This window comes from Halichoerus grypus, chromosome 1 (assembly GCF_964656455.1).
Source record: "Halichoerus grypus chromosome 1, mHalGry1.hap1.1, whole genome shotgun sequence".
Classification (NCBI taxonomy): Eukaryota; Metazoa; Chordata; class Mammalia; order Carnivora; family Phocidae; genus Halichoerus; species Halichoerus grypus.
In genome coordinates this window covers 90,356,401-90,381,864 of record NC_135712.1, presented here as the reverse complement: position 1 = coordinate 90,381,864, position 25,464 = coordinate 90,356,401, and the positions used below count along the sequence as shown (strand labels likewise).

Sequence of the window (25,464 nt, the reverse complement as noted above, 5' to 3'; positions counted from 1 at the left end):
CAGCAAGATACTTTGTTTTACTATAAAACCATAAAAAAATTATTCTAACGAAAACCGAGTTTGTGTGTCTGTGTGTGTGTGTCTTGGGAAAGTTACAACTTAAAATGGTAGTTTGAGCAGTGCATATTTTCAAAACGTTCAGATCCTCCTAACAGCTCCTATTTTATGAATGTTTGTATTCTATGGATTTTTGCCCCTGGGAGTAAAAAGTAAAATAAGTGTAGATATTTTATCTATTTGTTCCATGCCTCAGGCAGCCCTTGGGAAGTGAAGAAAGGGAACAGGTGTGGCCAGACAGCTTTTACTGTGTGCTCAAAGTTCACCTTGGCCCTTCTCTTTGCATTGTTCTTCACCACCCATGAATTAAAATTGGCATGGGAATTTTTCAATATAGCCTTATATCTTTTTACTAAGCTTTATTTTTCCCCCTTTGGTTTAAGTGTTCACAACTAATTAGATTCTTTAAAAAAAATCTGAAATCACTGTGCAGCTATAAAAAAAGATGAGGAAGTTTTTCATATACTGATATAGAAAGATCTCCCGGATATACTGTTAAGTAAAAAGAAAAGAAAAAAAAAAAGGAAGGGCAAAACAGTGAATTTAGAATGTTATCTTTTATGTAAAAAAGAGAAGAAATTAAAATACATATATAGTTTGTAATTGCTGTGTCTATATAAATAATTTCCTTGAATTTGCATAGAGAATATGGAAAGGATACACATAAAACCAAAGAGTGCTTACTTGCAGAATCAGGGATGAGGCAGGAACAGGGGAACTAAGGGGTGGATGAGATGACCCTGACTTTTCAATATCCCTTCAGATTTATTGATTTGAGTTTTCAACTTTGTGAATGAATTATCTGTTCAAAAGATATGATTAAATGAAAAAAATTGTTTTATATGCTTAGTGAAGGTAGCAAAACACATTGGAAACAGCATAGACTATAAACCTGTGGGGTGTGGAGTTTTGTAGCACATTCACTACTGTTGCCTATAACTTAGGACAAGTCACTGAGACTCAATCTCCCTGCCTTCAGTGTCCTTACCTGCTGCAGATGAAGAGGTTGTAGTAGATTATCTTATGCCCTAGCTGTCATTTTGAGCTATATTTTAGTTGATCCAAGATGGTACATAGTCTAGAGCCACTAGATTAGTGCCATAGGCCACTGAAAGCATGGAAACATATGTTCTAATGTATTTTCCATCCAAAAAGTTGTCCTAATATTTCTTAGAAGAGGTCCACTTTATACTGTTCTTCTAGCTGTATTTTTAAAAGGTAGGAACATTGCATGAAATAATCTCTCTTAAGATTGTTTGATTATATAGCAGGTTTCCTTAGAGGAATTTAACTTTTCAACAAAATTTTAGCGAAAAAATATGCCCTGATAAGAGTAATAGAATTATAGAGCACTAACTATGTGCTAGGTAATGTCCTAGGAACTTTGCGTCTGTAATTTTCACATGAGTCCTACAAAAAGGTGCTTTTATCATCATTTTTACTTGAGGAAATAAGACTTAGAGACATTTAAGTCATGGAATAGATACTCTATGTGTAAAACTTGAGTGTCAACAGAATATATTAGGAAAGGTAAGGAAGATGAGTGTTAACATCTCTCTGTGGAATATGTTAGCAGTAGCCCTGTCTGAAGGCAATAAAAGACTAGATAATTTCCTTGAGTCTTTTCACTGACAGACTGAGTTTGAGAGGGGGTATATATCATGGGAGCTTCTCATCTGCCTGGTCTCCCACAGGCATGCTCAACAGAGAGACATACAGAGAAAAGTGGACACACTGAGACACTCACTTAGTAATGCTCACATAAATGGGAGCAAGCAAGCAAGAAAAACAAACACATGCCATACCCAGAGTCACAAAAAGAAAGAGAGAAGGAGAGATACATAGGGATATATGTAAACAAAAAACCTGTGCCATCAGAAACAGAAATGCAGAGACACCCACCGTAAAGCCACTGATACAGTGAGATCAGGGAGGCACACAAAAAGAAATACACAAAAGTATAGATAGAATGGGACACCAGGTGTCAAAGACACTTGGAAGCAGAAAAAAAGAGACTCATAAATGGAGACACAGAGGCATATATACAACAGATAGGAAAAAAGCACACACTTGGTCAGAGAGACATACAAGGCACAGCAAAGTATGCAAATAAGCAGCAAGATGTAATTGGGCAGATCTCATATATTCAGAGCCATTTACACACAAAGTGAATGACGTAGCTCCACAAGAATGAAATCTATGCTTAACTAGGGGCAGAAAAATTCACACACGGTCATACACAAAGAAATACACACACAAGAGTGGATGTGACGTCCACACACAGAGATGCACACACACAGAAACAAGGAGAGAGACATGGATACCTGTAGCTTGAAGACAAAAAGACTGCAACTTCGTTCTCACTGTAATAGTTCAAAAGCTTCCCTGCCTCCCTGGCTCCTGCACTAGGCAGGGGGCCAACAATTCCTCTTTCCCCAGGCCACAGATGGTGCCGCCACCCTTAGAACTCTGTGCTGTGTTCTTATTGTATTTTTATACTTCTGTTTATTTCATTATGTTCTAGGGAGCATATTTCTCTCACTCTTTGACATTTATACCCCTTAGATATTTCTTCGTAATTTTTACATCTTCCTTACTTTACATTCCTTAATTTTCCTAGAAGTATGTTCTGAACTACTTCAGGTTGGGTTCATTGCTTTGTCTAAAAACTATTTCTTCCGCCAGCCTTAGTTTTACTAAAGGCCTGGTATGATACCATATGAGATAGTAAGGTGAGTATTCTTGATAATATGTGAACCTCAAAGAATCTAAACTATTGCCAGGATTAAATACATTTTAAACAAATACGGTATAAAATATTTTGAGATAGAGATTATTTTTTGACTAGATTTCTAAATACTAAAGCAAAGGGATAGAACCATTTAATACTTCCAATGACATATATATGTATTATTATATATGTATACATGGGTTTGTATATATGATGTATATGTTTGTATACGTGTGTATATATACATATATCTATCATCTACCTATCTATCCATCTATCTCATCTATCATCTAAAGTATTGTCACAAAATACAGCTTTATTTGGGAATAGGACACTGTGTTTCTTCTGGGCATTTTCTTCTCAGAGAGAAAGCACCACGTCAGTCACACAAATATTTCTAGTTGATATGTGTCATAACTAAGCATGTACTCAGTGTTGTCAATTTCATATATTTATGTAGATATTTTCATTTTAATCCCCAGTGAGAGTTAAAATAGGAAAAGATTCAAAATCCCCCAAATAGGAAAAGGGTCTAGATCCCAAGTTTTCCTCAAAGTGTGTTCCATAGACCTCATTCATCATTTCATTGTTGAACTCTAGACTGAACCCTGAGCAATCTCAAACGGAAGGGGAGGTAGGAATTGTCATTTTTAATAGGATCCCTGGGTATTTTTCATGTACACCCATGTTGGGGAAGAACTGTCTAGAGAACTGAATTTTATTGATTTTCTTACAGGGATTAATCTGAAAGATATTTTCAAATACAAAGGGAGGGTCACGAGGGGGAGGTATTCCTCCTGTGAATTTTGTACAATGTAATTGTCCTGAATATTTCTATTTATTCAGTTTTATTTCTTTTGTTTTTAATGCTGAGCCATTTTAGTCTTTTTATGTACCTGTTCTCTTATGAGCTTTCTTACTGCTCTTCTACTTAAAAACAAATGTCTGTAATAAACTGCCTGCAGAAGCAAATTTCTACTCCATTTCAACAAAGTAATGTTGAAAATCATTCATTCTCAGCGACAAGTTATCTTTAGATGAATCACAAAAGATAAATGAATCCTAATTATAAGCAATTAAAACATTAGATACTATTTCTTAACATGAACCAGAAGAGTTGAGTTTACTACTAAATAAATACAGATGCATTCATATTCAAAGGAAAAAAAATTAGGAATGGTAACTTAGAAAACACATATTGGAGTGATTATTCTCTTATAAGAAGGATTTATTTATCCAAATAATTCACCACAGGGTGCCAACATTGCAGCCTTTCTTAGTGTATTTCAAATTTAGAAACATTGATTCATGTGCAAATTTCTGAAACACGTATCTTGCCTAAAGTCAATTGCATATTTTTTATTGCTTTAAATTTTAATACAGCTGTTTCTAGCTTTCTATATTAAAATAAAAATTCTGTGATATTCAAGAAATGGCTGTTTATCTAAATGTGAACTATTTTACAAAGTCAAATGTGATTTCTATATATTTTAAAAAAGTGTTTTTGTTGTAAAAATACTAGAAACTAAATGCAAAAGCTTTCATATTTATATAAGTAAAAATTTTTTTTCAAAGGCAATCTTGACTGCCAATAGCAAAATATTAGTATTGGATATGTTATCTTTGATTAATATTATTATTCTGGACTATCTTACAAAAAGTAGCTTGATTTGAGGCATTTTAATAGCTTAAAGGAAGAATGAAAATGCAAGGAAGGAGAAATCAATAAAACATGGAGCCTCTTATCCTGTATTGATTCTTGTAATCCTGCAACCATTAAATACTTGAGAGATAAGCCCCTTTTAAGATGGCATGTTTATATTTTGAAGATCAAATACCTTAATTTTGCTCATGGGTTTCCCAAAACACAATTCATGCACAAGATAGAATGTAAGCTTTCAGTGGCCATGTTTCCTATTGCAGGTGTTCTTAAACTGAGCACCTTAAATGCCCACTGTGAATGGAGTCACCCTCAAGCAATTATGTCTTGCGGTGCTGGTGCATATAACCACATTTAAACAGTACTACCAATTATGAAAATAAAGCTAGAACATCAAAGTTGGTAAATAATAGAATTAGAAAAAATATTTTAATATTGATATAATTTAAAAGTATAATTTCATCGAGAATATCACTTTTACCTTTCCATGAAAGTTTTTGGTGTTTTAAATGGATAAAGTATTAGAAATGCTAATTTGTCCCAAACCTGTCAACTCTTTCCTTAATGAGTAATATTACAATGGAAATAAAGAGCTGCTATGGCATTTTGCTTTTAAATTTTTCTGCACTTTTTTTTCTAATGCTACAAATTCAGAGCTGATATTTTGCCAAAAAAGAGTTTTTAAAATTCTCATTAGCTGGTAATCAATTTCAAATCTATAATGACTAAATATTAAACATATTGTTAATTACATTCAGAATCTTCACTTTTTTAAAGACACCAAGAAAATATCTATTTTTTCTGCTGTAAATTTGTCTGTCAATTAATGTAGTTTTCTAAATGTTGAGTTTAGTGTATTTTAATAATAATTTTTAATATGTATTGTGTCCTTAAAATATGCCACTGTTCTAAGAGCTATACATATGTTACCACTTTTAATCTCATAAACAATGCTATGTTATGAGCTTTTTTTCTTTTTCTTTTCTTTTTTTTTTTTTTTAAGTAACCTCCACAACCAGCGTGGAGCCCAACGCAGGGCCTGAACTCATGACCCTGAGATCAAGGGTGGGATGCTTAACTGACTGAGCTACCCAGGTGCCCCACTTGGTGTTATTTCTTTCCTCAATTTACAGATGGATAAATTGAAGGCCAGAGCTGTCAAGTGACTTTCCAAAAGTCTGACAATGGGGAGGATGGTGGAGTCAGAATGTAACATTCTGATTCCAGAACCTGCGTTCTTGATAGGCACATAGGGATCAGGAGGATTTTAATTAAAATATATATATATATATGTATATGTATATCTGGACTTTTTTCTTTAAGATAATATAAATATTCTTCTTTTGAAAACATAATGCAGCCAGTCCTTTGGTCAGTCATGACCTTTGTAATTAGCAGTCCCCACTATTTCCAGCTCATTTAATGCCAATAATATAAAGCTTTCACATTACACAGGAAAAACCTTTTGCAGTGTGTTCACAAACACCAAATATTATTTGATTCTACAAGAATTTCCCAAGGTGGCTAGAAGACATTGTCTTCCTTTTTACAGCTAACAGAAAGCTCAGAGATATGAAGTGACTTGAATAATGTCATATACCTTATCATCTAGGTAAGGAGCAGTGCTCAAACTAGAAGCCAGGCGTGTTACTAATGTGGGCTCTTTTACCAGAGAACTTGGCCACTGTCATTCAGAAATGAGCCATCTCGTGCTGCTGAGGCCTCCTGTTATCGTGGAAGAAACTGCCTCAGAGCTTCACCATTTGGCCCTACTGTGCCTGGGGTCCATACCCCTGGGACTAAGTAACAAACTGAGGTTCAAATTTGATGTTCTTCATTTGAATAAACAACGTTTCCTGCTTTTTCTACACTGTCTTGCTCCCATGAAGTGAATTCCATCCTGCCTACCCAGCTGTTTCTGTTCAGGACAAGACATTTATAAGACTTGGTCCTTCTGCAGAGCATATTACTCACATGTTTTATTTTATTTGTTGAATTCTGGATACACAACCTTGCTTCTTTTTCTTTATACCATAGAGGAGTTACCTAGAACATCTTGTTTTGCACTTCCCCACATTTGTAATTGTTTCATTCCTTTTTTTTTCATCATTTCAATGAACCTAATGCCATGTAATATATTAGCAGCAAAGTTTACTCTAAGTGGTTAGAGTCTCAACTATACATAGCTATGTGTATATATATATACATATATATGTATATCCCAATGAGACACTCTTTTAGATTTTAACTGCTTTTCTATTAATCTCCCTGAAAGGGATTTTTTGAGATTGTTATGATACCCTGTGGAAGCACAGAATATTCTTAATGGTATGAATTCCAGAATAATGCAGAACTTATCTCACATCCTGGCATCCCTACTTATTAGATAGAAGATATTGGACAAATTCATAGTTTTTCTAAGCCCCAGATTGCCCTCCCAATCCACCTATAAATGGAATAATAATAATCCTGAGATTTGGAATAGTTGTGAGGAGCCAATAAGATAATCCTTGTGGAGTAGTTGGGGCACCTGTGTGGCACAGTCAGTTAAGCATCCGACTCTTGGTTTCAGCTCAGGTCTGATCTGAGGGTAGTGAGATAGAGCCACGCATCAGCTCTGAGCTCAGCGTGGCGTACGCTTGGGTTTCCCTCTCCCTCTCCCTCTGCCCAACCTCCCCCCCGCCCCCGGCTTGCACACACACTCTCTCTCTCAAATAAATAAATCTTAAAAAAAATCCTTATGGAGTGGTTAACATAGCATCAGGTTTTTTGAACAAGTTCATTAATCTCTATTTCCCAAACTATTAAATGAAGATAATTACTAGCTATCTCATAACAATAGCTAATACTTTGCTTCACCATTTACATTGTGTCAAATAAGCCATTTGGTATATTGGTATATAATTTAGTTCTTAGCAACTCCATAAAGAGGTACCATTATTAATTACATTTATTTTAAAAATGAGGAAAAGAAGACAGAGAAATTAAGATCACAGAGCTTGTAGTAACTACAGACAGGATTTGAAACCAGGTAGCATAGTTTTAGAAACTATAATTTTAATCACTGTGTCAGTGATTCCTTGGTTTAGACTTAAAAATATGTGAAAATCCATTATATGTTAGACACATAAAAATATATGCTAAATTTATGACTCATTCAGAAAAGTTCTTTCTACCAGATTGTCATTGTCAAAATATGGAGGTATATGTAACTAGCAGGAAACCTATTCTTGGATGAAGAAGTACTTTAACATAATCTTCCTGGAGATCATTGGTGGAAAATAATGTTTATATAGTCAACTATTGCTACACACCTTCTAGGATGCTTGGTGCTCAGTGGACTTCATAAAGCATGCATACTATTACCTTCTGAGGAATATTCTGGTAAATTTGTGTCAATACTTTTCAAAGTGAGTGTGAAATACCATAATTACCTTTTTGCCAGAACATTCTGGTGATAGATTATTTGGGGAGGATGATGAAATATTAGACTCTAATTAAATGTTTCTACATTAAGCAATAGGGGATGGGTCAAATATATAAGCTCAGTGAAAATAGTTGTCAATATCTATACATTAGACATTAGTACATATTAAAACAATGTCACATTAAGACAATTCAGTGATAATTATCATTATTATTATTGTAGTCTCCTTATAGATCAGGCACTGAACTAGGTATTTCATATCCATGATCTTGAATCCTTATGATATAGTCTTGTTAGGTGGACATTGTCCAACTTTACATTTAAGGAAACTGAATAATACAGAGGTTAAGCAAGTTACAAAAATCACATAGCTAGTAGATAGCTGAGTGGGAACAACCTAATTCTAAAGTCCTTTTTCTTTAGCACATATTATACTAGGAAGCATATGTGTGAGTGGAGGGGTGTGTGGGTGCATATGTTTTAAAGATTTGATTTGAAGCAATACATAAAAGAAACATGAAAGGCAAACAAATATTTAATTGTACATCTCTATATTAAGCACTTTACTAGGCACTTTGAATTATTATCATAACAATATTGAGGGTGGGGTGGCACTGTGTTCCTTACTCTATGAAGTTAAAAAACACGTCCAAGATTATATAACTATACATGTGCTAGATATATATATATATATATATATATATATATATATATATATATATATATATGGAGAGAGAGAGAGAGAGAGAGAGAGAGATCTGTTTCCAAACCAATTAGAACACAGTCACAATATCAAGTAGTATTAATATATATTCTAGGAAATACATTTAAATACATTTTAGAGTTATAGACTTCTAGGTTTGGAAATGTCTTTGAAATTAAGAGGGAATATTAAAATACTAAAATTGCCTAGTTAGAAAGGGTATCAGCCTATAGCACTGTAGGTGGGTGCTTTCCTTTTAAAGGAAAATATTTATTTTTATTTCAATTTTAACCTTAATAACATCTGAATAAAATCTTGGTTACAGGAGTACTAAAGGCTTTATAGTTATAATAATGGTGGGCCTATTGGTTTGTCGTTTATTTAAAAGATATCTATGCTACATCATTAACCTCCACACCCAATTTTTTTCCTTTTCCCTGCTTGTCTTTTATTGTCATGTGACTTACTGTAAAGGAGCTAACTAGATAGAGTGATAGGAAACATGAAATCTAGACTTAGCTCTGCTTTTAACTAGCTTCGGGCCCTGGGCAAAATCAGTTAACACTCTTTTTTTTTTTGAGGAATTGGGAAATGAGTTTGATAGTAAGGTCATTTCCAGCTATAGCATCCTATGAATCTGGGCATATAATCACTGGATTTTATAAGTGTTTTTTAATAATATTTAATGTAAGCTTATCATTTATTGTATCAGACAAGAGGGAGCACAAGAGATTGCATGGTAAGAGAGAATCAATCCATGTGGAATGGAATGCATGAGGTGGAAAGAGAGTGAAACAGCTTCACTGAGGACAAGAGATATTTAGCAAGGAGAGACATGTTTGAGACTGGAATTTGTCAAGAAGTCACTTCAGGGGAACACACACAGTTAGTCTAGCTCTTTTAGGACTTTGACAGTAGAGGTCTTGTCTTTACTGACTTATTTCCCAGTGAAACCCACTTAGAAAATAGTATCTTAAAAAATTACTGGCTCAATTTATTTACCTCATTTATGGAGATAAAATGTAGTAATGTCCAGGAATTAAGGTATTTTCACAGTCAGGTCTTGCTCAGCAGTATACAACTGTCTCTGGTTCATAGCTTAAAGACAACAGTTCAGGCCAAAACATACAATAGTAGTCCTTTATTTCAATGTGCAAAAAAACTTACACGTTATATTAGAGGAGATTTCCTATTCTTATCATCTTTCTTTCCTCCTCTCTGAGGTGAGTTGATTAGAACTTTAAGGAATCAACTCTATAAGACAAAGCACACAAGATGTGAGTGAGGGTGAGGTCATTTTTGAGCAATAGTGAGAAGACTCACAATGGAAAAAGCTGTATTCTGGATTTTGTCTCCCAACGTATTTACTTTTTTTTTTTTTTTTTTTTTGATGAGAGCATTTAAGGTCTACAGCCTCAGCAAATTTTGATTATACAATACAGTGTTATCAACTATGGTAACCATGTTATGCATTTCAGACCTTATCTATTTTAAAACTGAAAATTTTTACCCTTTTACACCAAGCCTCTTCCTATTTCACCCACTCCCCAGACCCTGGCAAGCATTTTTCTACTATTTCTATGAATATGACTTTCATTTTCTTATTTTTAACTTTTTTCGATTCCACATATAAGTGATACCATACAGTATTTGTCTTTTTCTGTCTGGCTTACTTCACTTAGCATAATTTCCTCCAGGTCCATCCATGTTACTAAAGATGAAATAATTTCAAGTCTGAATAATATTCCATTGTGTATATATTCACCGCATTTAATTTATCCATTCATTTGCCAATGGACTCTTAGGTTGTTTCCATACCTTGGCTATTGTGAACAATGCTGCTGTGAACATGGGGTACAGATATCTCTTCGAGATAATGATTTCATTGCCTTTGGATATATAGCCAGAAGTGGAATGGCTAGATCATAATCATATGGTAGTTCAATTTTTAACTTCTTGAGGAACCTCCATACTGTTTTCCACACCAGTTTACATCCCTATCAACAGTGTACAAGGGTTTTCTTTACTCCATGTTCTCATCAGCATTTGTTATTTCTTGTCTTTTGATAAGACATTCTAATAAAGGTGAGATGATATCTCATTATGGTTTTGCTTTGTACTTCCCTAATGATTAGTGATGTTGAGCACGTTTTCGTGTATCTATTGGTCCCTATATAGGTCTTCTTCAGAAAAAAAAGTGTCTATTTAGGTTTTGAATTTTTTTAATTGGGTTGTTTGAGAAATTTTTTGGTTTTGTTTTGTTTTGTTTTGCTATGAAGTTGTATGAATTTCTTGTATATTTTAGGTATTAACCTCTTATTGGGTACGTGGTTTGCAAATGTTCTCACCATTTCCATAGATTGCATTTTCATTTTATTGATAATTTCTGTGGTATGTAGAAGTTTTTCAGTTTAATGTAGTCCCCTTATTTATTTCTACTTTTGTTGCCTTTGCTTTTGGTATCAAATCCAAAAACTTAATGCCAAGGCCATCATCAAGGAGTTCACTTACTATGTTTTCTTCTAGAAGTTTTATGACTTCATGTCTTACATTCAAGTCTTTAATACATTTTGAGATTATTTTTGTGTGTGATGTAAGATAGGGGTCTAGTTTCATTCTTTTGCTTGCTGTTGTCCAGTTTTCTCAGCACCATTTATTGAAGAGACTATCCTTTCCCTATTATATATTCTTAGCTCTTTTGTTGAAAAGTAATTGACCACATACGCTTAGGTTTATTTCTAGGGTCTCTATTCTGTCCTATTGATCTATGTGTCTGCTTTTTATACCAATATCATACTGATTTGATTACTATAGCTCTGTAATATAGTTTAAAATCAGGAGGTGTGATGCCTCCAGCTTTGTTGTTCTTTCTCAGGATTGCTTGGGCTATTGAGGGTCTTTTGTGGTTTCATACAAATTTTAGGATCGTAGGTTCTATTTCTGTGGAAAACACCACTGGAATTTTGAGAGGGATTGCATTGCATCTATAGATCACTTTGAATAGTATCGACATTTTAATAATATTAATTCTTTCAATTTATGGACATTGAAATGTCCATATCTATCTTTCCATCTATTTATGTCCTCTTTAGTTCCTTTCATCAGTGTCTTATAGCTTTCAGTGTACAGATCTTTTGCTTCTTAGTTAAATTTATGACTAAGTATTTTGACCTTTTTGATGTTAGTATAAATGGGATTGTTTTCTTAATTTTTTCTTTTTGATATTTCATTTTTATAAAAACAAAACTGATTTTTGTATATTGATCTTTTTCTCCTGCAACTTTACTGAAATTGTTTATTAGTTCTGACAGTATTTAGGTGGAGTCCTTAGGACTTTCTATATATAATATCATATCACCTGGAAATAGAGGCAATTTTACTTCTTCCTTTCCAATTTGGACACATTTTATTTCTTTTTCTTGCCTAATTGCTTTGACTAGGACTTCTAGTGCTATGTTGAATAAAAGTGGTGAGAATGGGCATCCTTGTCTTGTTCCTGATCTTGGAGGAAAAGCTTTCAGCATTTCACCATTGGATATGATGTTAACTGTGGACTTATTGTATATGGCCTTTATTATGTCAAGATACATTTCCTCTATACACAGTTTGTTGAGAGCTTTTGTCTTGAAAAGATGTAGTGTTTTGTCAAATGCTTTTTCTACATCTATTGAGATGATCATATGATTTTCAGCCTTCATTTTGTTAATGTGGTATGTCACATTAATTAATTTGCTAATGTGGAACCATCTTTGTATCCCACTTCATCATGATATATGACCCTTTTAATGTATTGATGAATCTGGTCTGCTAATATTTTGTTGAGTATTTTTGCATCTATGTTCATTGGGGATATTGGCCTGTGATTTTCTTTTCTTGTAGTGTGATCATCAGGCTTTGCTATCAGGTAATGCTGCCTCATAAAATGAGTTTGGAAGCATTACATCCTCTTCAATTTTGGAGAAGACTTTAAGAGAGATTGGTATTAGTTTTTCTTTAAGTGTTTGGCAGAATTCAGAAAAGATGTATTTTGGAAAGCAATGGAATGAAGAGATAAAATCTGGAAAGAATAAGGAGGGTCTGATGGTTCACTCTGGGGCATTTAGTCTAAAATGATAAGATAGAAGCAGACAGTAAAAATTTTTATTTAAGTAGTGAAACAATGAAAGTGGTGTTTAATGAACAGTACTCTGAACTGCATTTTTTTAAAAAAATATTTGAAATGACTTGTTTCCATTTTGAATAAAAAATCTTTTTTTTTTGCTCATGAATTTCTAAAACATCAAAATGAGTGTTAAACTATATTTAGTTTTCATCTGTCTTGTTATAGCTATTTTAAAATTCACAGTACAAGTTTTTTGTATACGATCTTGAGTTCCTGTTCCCTTGGAATGCTTGCAATTATAGTCTTAGAAGGAGTTGAATGTGTGTACATTTTAGCTGATGGTGATTAAATCTTTTTTCTTTTTGGGTTTGCCACTATTATTATCTACAACTTCAAAAACCTATGGCATACAAAATGGCTTGGGAGACAGTCTAGAGTCTAGATGACAGTGGGAGCAACTATGAGGTTACTGCAATAATTCAGCCATGTGATAGTGATGGCCACAGACAAGGCCAATAATAATAGAGTTCTGGGAGAGCATGACAGGAGTAAAATTGGAGAAGTAGCGGGAAGTTATAACTCTGAACGCAAAACCTTTATGGGAAGTAAAATTGGCCTTGAGGTGGACCTGGTGGGCATCCCTATTATGCTGAGAAGGAGGTGAGATATCCAAGTAGAAATCACTTACAGAATATCTATCTTTGTATGAATATAAGAGTAGTTAGGATATGTTAATTCTCATCATGTTAATTCTTAGGCAAAATAAATTTAACTTTAAATACATGTTTAATAGAAAACTTTAAAATATTCATAAAATTTTAGATGTATTTAGATTTTTCTTTTTGATGATATTCATTTTATTTGCAAACAGAAAATAGAGAAGAGTTATAGACTCCTTTTCCATCATCTAATTTCTTCTAATGAAACTATTTTCATCTGATAAGAACATAATGCAGACCTCTGTATAAAGTATCCTCTGCCCTATGATTTGGGGTGACTTGACCTCTTTGTGATTTTCTCCTTAAGATTCAGTTAGGGCCCTATTTATCAGTGTGTGCTTAAACCCTTTAAATGACTTTCTATTGATTTTAGGGTTAAGACACAAATCCCCAGGCTAGAGGAGCTGCATACTCATCCTCATCTCCCACTACTCTCTGTTCTCCTTTGCCAGCCTCACCGACCTCCAGGCTCTGTCTAATTTTAGGGCCTTTCTGGCTGGAATCTTCTTTCCACACTACGTTCCCATCCCCAGCTTCTTTGCTTGCTTAGTACTGAGCTGTCCTTCAGTCCCCAGGCTACACTGCACTTTTTCAACGAAGATGTCCTTAGACTCAGCTAGTTGCCTTGTATAACCTCTCATAACACCAAGACTTTTTTTTTCTTAACACAATCCGTAAGCATATGTTTATGTGTGTGATTATTTGCTTAATGTCTCTTTCTCTGACAAAATTAATTTTCATGAGGGCTAGGGTCTTGCCTGTGTTGCTCACCATGTATCCTGGTGACCTAGCATAACATATTTGGAAAAGCTGGATGACTAAATACTGGCAGCCATACCAAGAAGTTTGGACTATTGATGCCATCCTAATCTCAAGTCTTGCTGAGAGAGCTCTGGGATCTGGTGGCACTTGTGTCCTCATCACACCCAGGTACATCTCTGGGTAATGTGTGGAAAGCCAGGTCAGTGGAGAGTATGTCCTCACAGAGTACTGCAGGATTTATGCAACATAGAGTCACATTGCTCCAGATGAGAAGGGAGCATTATTCTGACATTCTTCATGATATAAAATACTTCATGTGCATTTTTTAAAAAATCAAACAAATGTAGTGTTAAAAAAATAATGAGCTTGTGAAAATTTGGTGATGCTCAGATTAAGAGTTAGCCTATTTTACTTACTTTTTATCTACTTAAAAAAAAAATTCCCCAGATCCTACCACTTTTGTTCTAGACAGGATTGCTTTTGACTTCAAAGTGTTGTTAAAAAGGTAATTTTATGAAAAAACAACTTGTTTTTCTTATAAATATGAATGAGCTCTTCTCAATGTATTGGATCCAAGGTTTCTCTTTCCTTTTTTCCTGACCTTAACATCAAATTTTCTTTTCCCCAAAATTCATGTTTTAGGCTATGCTCTGCCTCTGAAGAACTGAGGGAGTGTGTTTTTTGTTCACATAGGTGTTTTCTGCTAACACAAAAATAAACACAGAGCATGTCTGCTGCTTTTATACCCTTGGAACCTAGTCCTTTCTATAGCATATGTACATTTGAACCACAAGCCTAAACAGGCAGCCCTCCTAACAGATACTGAAACATCATGCATGGCATAGTAGTGTCACCAAAATTTGCACAGATATGGAGTCTTTGAAAACTATGAATTCTCCCAAAGTTTGCTTCCAATATCTCATCACAGCAGTTTTCATTATATTTTTGTTTTCTCATAATGCATATTTATGACATTGCACAAGAATGCTATCTTTTAATTGAAAAATTATTAAGAAAATTACTTTCAGCTATGATTTCTTTACATATTAATAAAATCGATGGTTTAAGAGTGTGATAACCTTTAGTTAATTGAGTAATATCAAATTAATGAGCATTATTCCAAATCAATTGCTTTCACTCATTTCTGTATTCTCAAGAGTTGTGTATTGTAGTTATATAAAATTCACTAAATTTCAATAGGTAAAATTTACTACCTTTGCAATGACACCAATGGTCGTGATATCTGATTTCTTTAAGTCATTGTATGTTACTGTTTATCAGTTTGGAAAAAATCAAATACAGTAACATACTGCTATTTTTATTTGTAATGTACTGAATTCCAGCATTGTCTTCCATACAGAACAGACATAATTAGATTTTTACATCCTTGGTTCTAGTTTTATAAAGACTAAGAACATTCCTGAAAAGATTTAAACAACTTCCAATTGCCCCAGAACAAGTGGCAACATCCTTATATTTCCACAGAAAGTGTGGAAATAGCCTTAGGAATTCCATGGAGTCAGTTTACCTCTAAAGTCAGGTGGGGAAAGAATAGAGCAAGGTCATTAGCCAGGAATGTATCACAGTGGAACTCACAGGAGCCTGGAGCTCTAAATAATCCTAAAATTTTCAAAGACTTGCTCTCTTAAGAAGGACACATTTCTCATGGCCAGCTTTCTAAGTCAGGAGCTAATAATACCCTCAACCTGCTTGCCTTTTGCAGATATGTGTGACACAAAGTACTGATAATTTCTGCTGAATTGAACCCGTAATGAAGGAATTTATAATCAGTTCTAATGTATTTGAGACCTAAAGTATATTAGCCCTTCATCAAAGAGAATGATAAAAAGCAGCATTAATATGGGTGGATAGTGATTATTTCAGGGCCTCGTAATTATTCTCCAGTTAACTACAGAGAAATGCTGATATTTTTATTCCTTTTTTAAAAAATAAAAGGCACTGTGGTCAGATCCTAAAATATAAGACTGCATAAGTCCTTTGTAAAGGCCAACACTTTGAATTATGCTTATATTAACGGCATAGAAACTATTTGAGATTTAAATGAGTTCAAAGTTCATGGTTAGGAGTTCCCTTTACCTTCATGGTTAGGAGTTCCCTTTACCTTCCTAGTCCTGTTGTTTCACCACTGAATCTATTTATTGCCTATAGGAGATATAAAATATAGTAATTACTCTCACTCCCTTTCAAAATGACATGAGGTCCACTTTCCTATTAACTCTAATGAGAGTTATGTGTGCATTCGTCAAGGAGGACAGATTCTATAGTTTCAAGGTAAAATAAATCACTTCTCCAGGTTTTAGAGGACTCATTCGCTTTATATTTTGGTGTTTAAGATACCCACTTAAACTGCTGGTATTGAAAATGAACTGTTTGTAGTTTAAAAGAAGCATAAGCTATGGTTGGAATGTTGTTAATGATTGCTGTGTATTTTTGTTGAAGGATAAATATTTTACCCTTTGGGGAAATAATGTTGATCAATTTACAGGAAATACATGGTCTCTAAAATGTGGTTGCCTGATTTTCATAAGAAAATTAATGACAATCACCTCTAACTATATTTTCTTTCAATTAAAAAAACTTTAAGATCAGTTATTATATCAAATTATGTCAGTTTAGAATAAACTAAAAATGAGCCAGAGTTGCTGATATTCTAGAAAGAAGGAAGCTCAGGGCAATAGGCTATTTTCCTTCCAGTCTGGGAATAAGGAATCTTGAGATCATGTAGGGATCTGTTTCTGTAATCCACAAGCATATGTTTACTCTATTTGAGGCTTCCTGAGAAACCAATGTTGAGTTTTTCAATTTGCAATGCCGGATCCTCTCAGATATTTGTTTCCTGTGCCTTTAGGCATATGAGATAAAGGAAATCTGGGTTTTTGTTTTCTTTTTATAACCATTTTTGCCAAAAACTGTTCAATCACCCCTCTTCTTCCCGGGGAACCTTCAAAAAATCAGACATGTAAACAATTCTTGATGTTAAGAAAACTCAGTTATGCTGGAATTATGAAAATATTGCTGGAACCCATACTGTGGGAACAATTTAATATCATACAATAATAGTTTTTATTTACTATTCAGTAAATGAACTTCTTTAGTTGGGAGAATTTGACTTAATCTTTTTCTAAGATAATGATGTCCCCATCTATTTATGATGCTGAATATCTATATCTGTTTTTAACTGTTCAGATTTACTACAGTAAAAAATGTTCCATCTAGTGCATGTATGTAACCATGATCCCACATCAGTTAAGAGACATACAGCTTCCTGAGTAGGGAAGGTGATAAAACTGCAGCAAAAAACGTTGTTCAAGCATATTATCCATGGAAAAGTCGTCTCATGATATATGCAGTATCATTTCCATGGCTTCCCTACTTATGCAGACCCAGGATCAAATAGCAACTGAGAACTACGTCCCACATGCAAACAAGTGACAGATCATGTTTTCATAAAAATTCTCTTACTATCACATCTTATGCAGACCCAAGAACCAGCAATTCTTTTTTTTTTTTTTTAAGATCTATTTATTTATTTGAGGGGGGAGGGGCAGGCGGGAGAGGGAGAGAAAGTTTTAAGCAGACTCCAGGCTGAGTGCAGAGCCCATGGCGGGGCTGAGCCCAAATCCAGAGTCGGTCACTTAACCAACAGCCCCATTCAGGAGCCCCAAGAACCAGCAATTCTGTGTGTGTGCAAAGTATGTAAAACTATTGGCTAGGTGACTGTAGAACCTGAATGATTTCCTGAAGAAGTCCTGTAAATTGCCTCTGGTATCCTAAGACAGGAAAGAAAAACACTTCATCTGAATTGTTGAAAAGAGGGCTGAACAAAGTAAGGAGAGTGACTTAATTTGTGTTTTACATGTGTCTCCAGATGTTAGTGAACTGATGATTCAGCAAAAAAAAAATTCTTGAACTCATGCTAGTGGTTTCTTAATAGAGCCAAGAATTAAGCAAATTAAGTAATTTAACTAAAATTGGAAAGTAGATAATGGTTTGGGTGGCAATAAATAACAACCACTGCACTTAGTCTGTGTTGCCTATTAGTAAGTCAAATTATAATTTCTATATAGCATCCTTGAAAATAGAAATGCAAGAAATCATATCAGTTGAAGTCTGTTCATTTACTGCTTAAGGTAGTTAAAGAAAAATACAAAGCTTGAAAATATAATTTTCCAAGTGTAATATTTTGCGTGATGTTTTAAAACTGGAAATATTTCAAATATAGTTTTTGATACAGCAATTTTTGAATTGAAATATAAACTATCTCTATTTTTCAGAAATGTAGCAACATTGTTGCATGGACATGAAAAAACATTGAGGGTATTTTTTGCACTAGCAGGGTCATATTAAAGAAATGTAGAATTCTGTGAACTTGTAACTGAGTGTCAATTAACATAGACTTGTTTTCATCTAGGTTTTCTCTTAAAGGAATGATTGCTTACAAGACTGACTATAAAAGTATATCATTAAATTTATTGTGTACAGCTCTCTGTCTATATTTGGAATGACCTTGAAACCATGACCTTACAACTGAGTAGTCAAGGGATCCCTTCAGTTTCATCATTAATTTCTCCATTTCCAATCTTTTGATTCGTGCCAGTTACTACTATTTTTCAAGGCTGTTTCTCTGAGCTGATGAAACATAACTGGATTATATCTCTTTTTTTTCCCTTCCATTTTCTGGGATGGTGTTTTTCATTCTTTGAGGGTTCTGATAATAGGTATAGTTTGAATTACGAACATAATGCACAGTAATCACTGAAAAGACTCAGAAGTCTTTCTTGAAATGTTTAACAATCCTTCCCTATGAAGTGTGCTTGCAGTTAATGCCTGCTTCTTTTCTATTTATATTATTGAAATCAATACATGACTTTCAGTCTTTTTTTTCCCTTCCTTTTTCTATGACTGTTATTTTATGCATGACAAAATTCTCTTGCTTACTGCTGTGTTTGGCTGTCTTTTAACTTGAGTGTCCTGTGTTTGTAATGATTGCTTTTTGCATGAGGATTATGAAATGTCATACAAATTAAATGGTTGTGGAAATGAAAAGAAATGTGGGGCTTCACTTGCTTTTTTGTGTGCTGAATATGTCAATTATGTGACACTTAAAATTACTTTCAAATGGCCTTTGACTTCCCCTTTGGTGTGCTTCTTTATTCTAGCAAATTAGTATTGTTAAGTATAATAAAACATTTATTAAACATTCACAGTGTTTTAATACAATTATTATCTTAAAACATGATTCCCTTATAAATAACTATACTGGACATGAAATTGCAAGAGGGCATAATTCTGTTATATTACTAAATTGCTTATGAAATGTAAGCCCTGACTCTGTAACTAACTTAATAACCAAACACTGACTTCAATTGATGGTACCTTTGCTCTACATAGTGATGAGCTTATCTGTTCATACTTTTGTGCAGGTTGCAAATGTCTTAAATCCGCAGCTAATATTTAATTAAAACACATGGGGAAATATTTGTTTAATGACAAGTAATTTTAAAAAGTCACAGTTTTGGAAAATGTATGATATAAAAATGTATAAAATCCAAGTGTTAATGCTCTTACAAAAAATTAGGAGAAAAAAAAAAAACACCCTGAAAATGTTCATATCTCTGTTTTCCCTAATGTTATTTTATTGTCCCAAATTAAAGATGAGTTTGGCCTACTTTCTTTATTGTTGTCACCAATTCAAATTAGAAAAGACACTGAATAAATTAAGTTCTTTCAGCTAAAACTGTTTACTTTTTTGTATGCAGTGGATATTTAAAAAAAAAAATCATTTCCTTTGCTTATGACTTGAGTTTCAAACCATAATGTATTTTTTATGCTGGATATATTCACAAACCAAATCCTCTATAAGATATTTTGGGGAGAGGGATTCTTTTTTTCTTAAACAAAATAGATAATCAACTTTGACTTAACCACCTCCCCGCTCTTTTTGGAAATACCCTTGCGAATTTTAGTATTTACATTTATTTTTTCCCCTCAGTCTTGTTTATTCTTGAATTGTCTTTTTTTTTTTTCCCTCCATTTCTCCGTTCTCAATCCTAGGTCCCCTTACAAAGAAACAGACAGATGATTTAGGTGATAATGACGGTGCTGAAGATGAAGGTATTTTTTTTCCACCAAATCTATTTGCATGACAAGGGCCTCAATCACTTTTTCCACCCCTTTCTATTTTTTTACTTCTTGTCTTTTTTTGAAGAGTTGTTTTTAAATTCCCGTTTTTGATGTGTTTTGTCTTCTTGCTTGTTGTTACACATAAATATACATTTTTAATTTTTTTTAAAAAAATGAATGTTAAGTTTTACATTTTGATGCCAACCATTAAAATGTTTTAGAAAGAGGGGCATTTTTTTTTGTTTTCTTGAACTGACTTTTGATATGTTTCATCCCATGTTTTGACTGAAATTTGTCCACACTCTTTGAACTAACAATCTCTCCCCCTGTAGTCTCTCTGTACCCATTTTGCATGTTTTCAAATCTATGTATTTTACCCAATATCAAAATGTGTTTTATTTTTACCTTTGATATTTGTTTAAAAAGAACCCCATACCCAATAAAATAAAGGACAGCTAAAAGCTGATATAAAGTGTTTCTTGAGCAATATAATTTATATGACAAAAATACTGTTTTCTATTGATTTGCCTAAATACTGCATAAATAAATTCAATGGTATAGATAAGAAAGGCATTCCGCCTATTTAGATAACTGTAGTAAACTGTGCAATCACTTCAATAGTCCAGGGAGATTTGATGGGTATCCTTTCATTTCAAAGGCACATAATTTCTAGCCTGGCGAATGGAGGTGTTCTGATTTTCAAAGTATTGCGAACTATAAGCAATAAAATATTTCCTACTTCGCTAATACCAAAATTGTTTTCTCTTTCTAACTTTCTTATGAAATACAATTCTGATACACTCTGTACATGTAAGTACTTGCTAGACTGATTTGACATTTCTCATTCCATTGTGTACTTTTACCTGGTGTAAGGTGGAGTATCCGGAGGGGCCCGTTGATATTTTCAGTTCACCTTGGTTCCAATTAGGACTTTTTTTTTTTTTAATGCTACCCTTGTTATAATTCTTCAAGAAGTGACTAATGTTATCCCAGGTTTAAAAGTAACTCCCAGAGCCCTAGAATTAAATCTCATAAAGATATTAATAATACAGTATGAATGGTTTTCCAAAATAAAATAACCTACAAGCAGGTCAGCAGAAATGCTAGTTGCATGAGTTACAACTGTGAATGAATATATCCTTACTAAACAACTTGAATTATTTTCATTGAGATATTTATTTAATAAATTACTTCACAGTAGAAAATTAAATTATAGAGGTGAAGTATTGAAAGCTTAAAAATTATATTGTGTTTTAATATTTTATAACACTTAAGAATTATTTTGATTAAGTGAAATTTATGATCTCTGATTAAAAATATGTTTCTGTTTACCCCAACAGTGAATTAAAAATTAAACACAAAGCAGTCATTAATATTTGAAATAAATCATTATAGCTGTCCAACAGTTATCATTTTGAATGCTAAATAGCTAAAAATAAACTTATAATATCAAAATGCAAATGGTGTTTTTTAAAAACATTGTTGGAAATCAGAAGTTTTCAAACATTCAAGACATTTATTGACTTTGTTCTCACAGCTGTAAGAAGACTGCTTCCACTAGGGGCTTTGGGATTTGCTGAGCCCTCTGAAAATCCTTAACTCCTAGACATTTGTTATCTAAATAATACTTAAGTATAAAGGACTTCTTAGTATGTAGCTTTGTAAACTCTAAATTTTCTGAAAGTACTCACAAGGTTAGTATACATAATTTTCCTATTTAAAAAATACTTTGCTGATTTAATATACTTCTTCTTTTCTTTTGATAAATAGCATCCAGTAAGACATTTACATGTTTACAAAAATACCTCTGAGCCACCATAATGAGCTAAGCCCTGTAAATGTGAATCTATTTTACAGACCTCTTTCAAAACACATTTAACACTTTTTAAATAGCCATTAAAAATGTTCTAAACCCCTGTTTAAATTGGCAGGTAGTATTCAGGTTAAGTACTAAGCCAGTCAGTCACAAGACTTATCAAATCAATAAATATTTTTAAATGCTCAGAGTGTAGAATTTAAGAGCAATCAATTCAAGTTGAGTCCATTCCTCTGTGCCGTCATTTTGGATAATTGTTTAGACAGCAAAGACAAGAAAGATAAATTCAAATATTCCTCAGGATAAAAAAACCTTTGTGGAAAAGTCTGAACATCTTCTATGCAATTCCTTTTACAATTATTTTGTAGACATGAGTGTGAATAAAAACCAAGGCCAATTTTCATATTTAATTTGTTCCAAATTATGAATCAACATCACTAGACATAAAACAAATATAAACTACTTGATAAATTACTCCTTTTACTTTAGTCAAAAGTCAAGTTACTTAATCTCCATTATTCACTGATAACCCAAATCCTTTACTTGATTTCCAGGTCCCTATCTCAGCTACTGCATTCAGAGGCTACCAGACCCATTGACTGGGGTGTGCCCCTCATTCACTTAAACTAACCCAAGGCTTCTTAGTGGAGCACTATTCATTACTTCTAATTCTACTTTGTGTCTTTACGGTTAGTTATTCTTTTGCCAGCTTTACGCCAGACACAATTGTATCACTTTTCAGTTGTGTTTTATAATAACCAAAAAAACTACATATTTCTTAGGCTATTTCCATAGTTGCCAAAAGACTAATCTGAAGTGATAAAAATGGGCCAAAGCAACACCCTAGATTTCTACCAATTTATTTTTGGGATTTAAGAGATATTTAAATGTTTTTAATTGTGCTAAGAATATCTTAATATTAATACTTCAATATTCAGATGCAATTTTATATTCTAAATAGAGCCTTTTAAAACTGTTCTTATAGATTTTTATTTTATTTATTTATTTATTTAACTAAAAACTGTATTTAGCCAACACTTCTAGATTCTTTTGCTTGTTTGGAATGAGGTTGGTATCTGAGGTTGGTAGAATTAGTAAAGGAGGACACAAAAATATCTTGAAATATCTTGAAATATATATCAGAGAAAAATTGAGGCAATACCCTACAATTTAAAAACTTAAATGCCAACACCTCTAAATCATGGGCAATTAAGAACTTAATGAGTTTTTTTAAGAGAGGGAAACCAGTAAGCATATTTAAGGAGTTATGTGACTAATAATTATTCATTAGGACGATTAAAGGGAATTGTGATTTCCAAACCCTGGTTGTCAGCCACAAATAAATCCCCATTAATTGCTCTAGATCTATTGACACTTGCTACATTGGCTTAAAATTTTGGTTTATCAGAAAGATAAAATAGTTACTAAAATTTAAAATAGAGACGAAACATGAGAGACTATGGACTCTGAGAAACAAACTGAGGGTTCTAGAGGGGAGGGGGGTGGGGGGATGGGTTAGCCTGGTGATGGGTATTAAAGAGGGCACATACTGAATGGAGGACTGGGTGTTATACGCAAACAATGAATCTTGGAACACTACATCAAAAACTAAGGATGTAATGTATGGCAATTAACATAACATAATAAAAAAATACAATTTATTAACCTTTTACATGAACTATTTAAAATAAAATGATAAGATTGCTATCTATTTTAGCAAAAAAAAATTTAAAATAGAGATATCTACTAAGATTCCAAGTCTATTACTTTTTTAACTTGAAAAACTTAAATACTTTCCTACCCCAAAAAATTTAGAAGGAAAATAATCATCAGTATAGTACTTCCCCCTTACCATCCACTCTTCAGAGACTTAGATGCATGGCAAAGCCTAAAAAAATGCACATAACAGAAAATATAAACATGTTTTATGAACATTTATATTTTTACTATAGCTGAACTAGTGTTTTAGTCTCTGAGAGTGGTTTTGATTTTAGTAAAGTCAGTAGCAGCTGCTTAGGCAAAGTCAGAAATGTTAGGTGAAATCCCCCTTCTTTATAGAGAAAAATATGAGACAAGATTTAGAGGGATGACTTGGCTCTAATAAATTCATCACAAATTACTAAAGTACATCTAATACATTTGCACCAAAGACATAATGGTTCCTTAAAATTTTATTAAAATGATGGCATTAACAGATGGTATTCAGTAGTAGACTATCTGATACATTAGTTTATAAAGATTTTGTTTTTTTAAAAAAAATCAAAGTAAAGATAGGTATAATTTAAACTATATTTATTATTATATTATTATATTTAAACTATTTACTATTTATATTTACATCAAAAAGACCTGTATACTATGAAGAAAATAAAGTCTAGAATAGACCTCTGTGATAAAGCAATATCATAGAACTCCAATTGTCCTGCAATAGAAATATGGCATCTTTCCAAACTTTATTAGCAATTTTAAGGGTTGTTATATGTAAGAATTTTACTTATTTTGATAGTTAGTTCCCCATACACTGTTAGCTTCCGGATTACTTCATGCAAAAAGAAATATTGTTCAGAACACAGGATTAGAATTACATATAACTTTCTAGAAAAGAACTGCTTGGTATATTAAGTTCTTAGACAAGGCTGAAATCTTTGAGAAATTTGAAAAGACAAATTAGAAATTAGAATCAGCCCAAACTATCAGTAATTCTTTCAAGTCTAATTTTCAAAGAAAAATAAAAAGATACCACTCAAAGTAGCTCCTAGGATGTATTGTCATATTTTCAGTGTTTCCTGACAATGTCCACTTCATTCTGTTATTAGGTATAAAATGTGGCAAGTCTTCTCAATGTGTGCCTGTATTGTTTTCCAGGTGAACAGAACGGTTCTACCAAGATTTCATTACTGTTCACAGTTGGTGCTTTGTAATTCTATGTGATTTTAATTAAAGAAGAATTCTGAAACAGCCTCCCTCTGTGCTACCTACAAGCATACAATTAGCAGAGTACAATGTCTGCTGTGAACAGTCCGTTAATGATTTCAGTTTAATAATTTATTATTGCTTTTTCAGTGCCAGCCATACTAGAAAAATAAGCTAAAACTGTATGTAGCAAACAGGCATTTAAAAATGGAAGATAGTTAAAAATTTCAAAAGGATTGTTTTCTCTGTGTAAGCCTAACATCTCCGCGAGCCCCCAGATCTTTACAAATGAGTGAATACCATTTTCCCTCCTAAGGATTTAAGGAGATAATAAATTTAGGTTTTCCTTCTAAATGTAGTTGTGTCTAATGGATAGTTTTGATGTCAAAGTATCCTCCTCTCACCACTTAAAAATAAGACACTCAAGTAT

General features: G+C 33.2%; 1 protein-coding gene across 7 annotated transcripts in view; it reads left to right on the top strand.

The window, feature by feature from the left end:
* NLGN1 (neuroligin 1) overlaps nucleotides 1–25,464 on the top strand; it is an 827,564-nt gene that overhangs the window by 357,105 nt on the left and 444,995 nt on the right. For 5 of the 7 annotated variants that reach the window (XM_078069095.1, XM_078069076.1, XM_078069084.1 and 2 more), the window contains one exon: nucleotides 20,237–20,296. The exons of the other annotated variants lie outside the window; for them this stretch is intronic. In XM_078069095.1, the coding sequence (XP_077925221.1) occupies nucleotides 20,237–20,296 (60 nt within the window). The remainder of the gene's footprint in view (nucleotides 1–20,236; nucleotides 20,297–25,464) is intronic. 7 annotated transcript variants of the gene reach the window in all.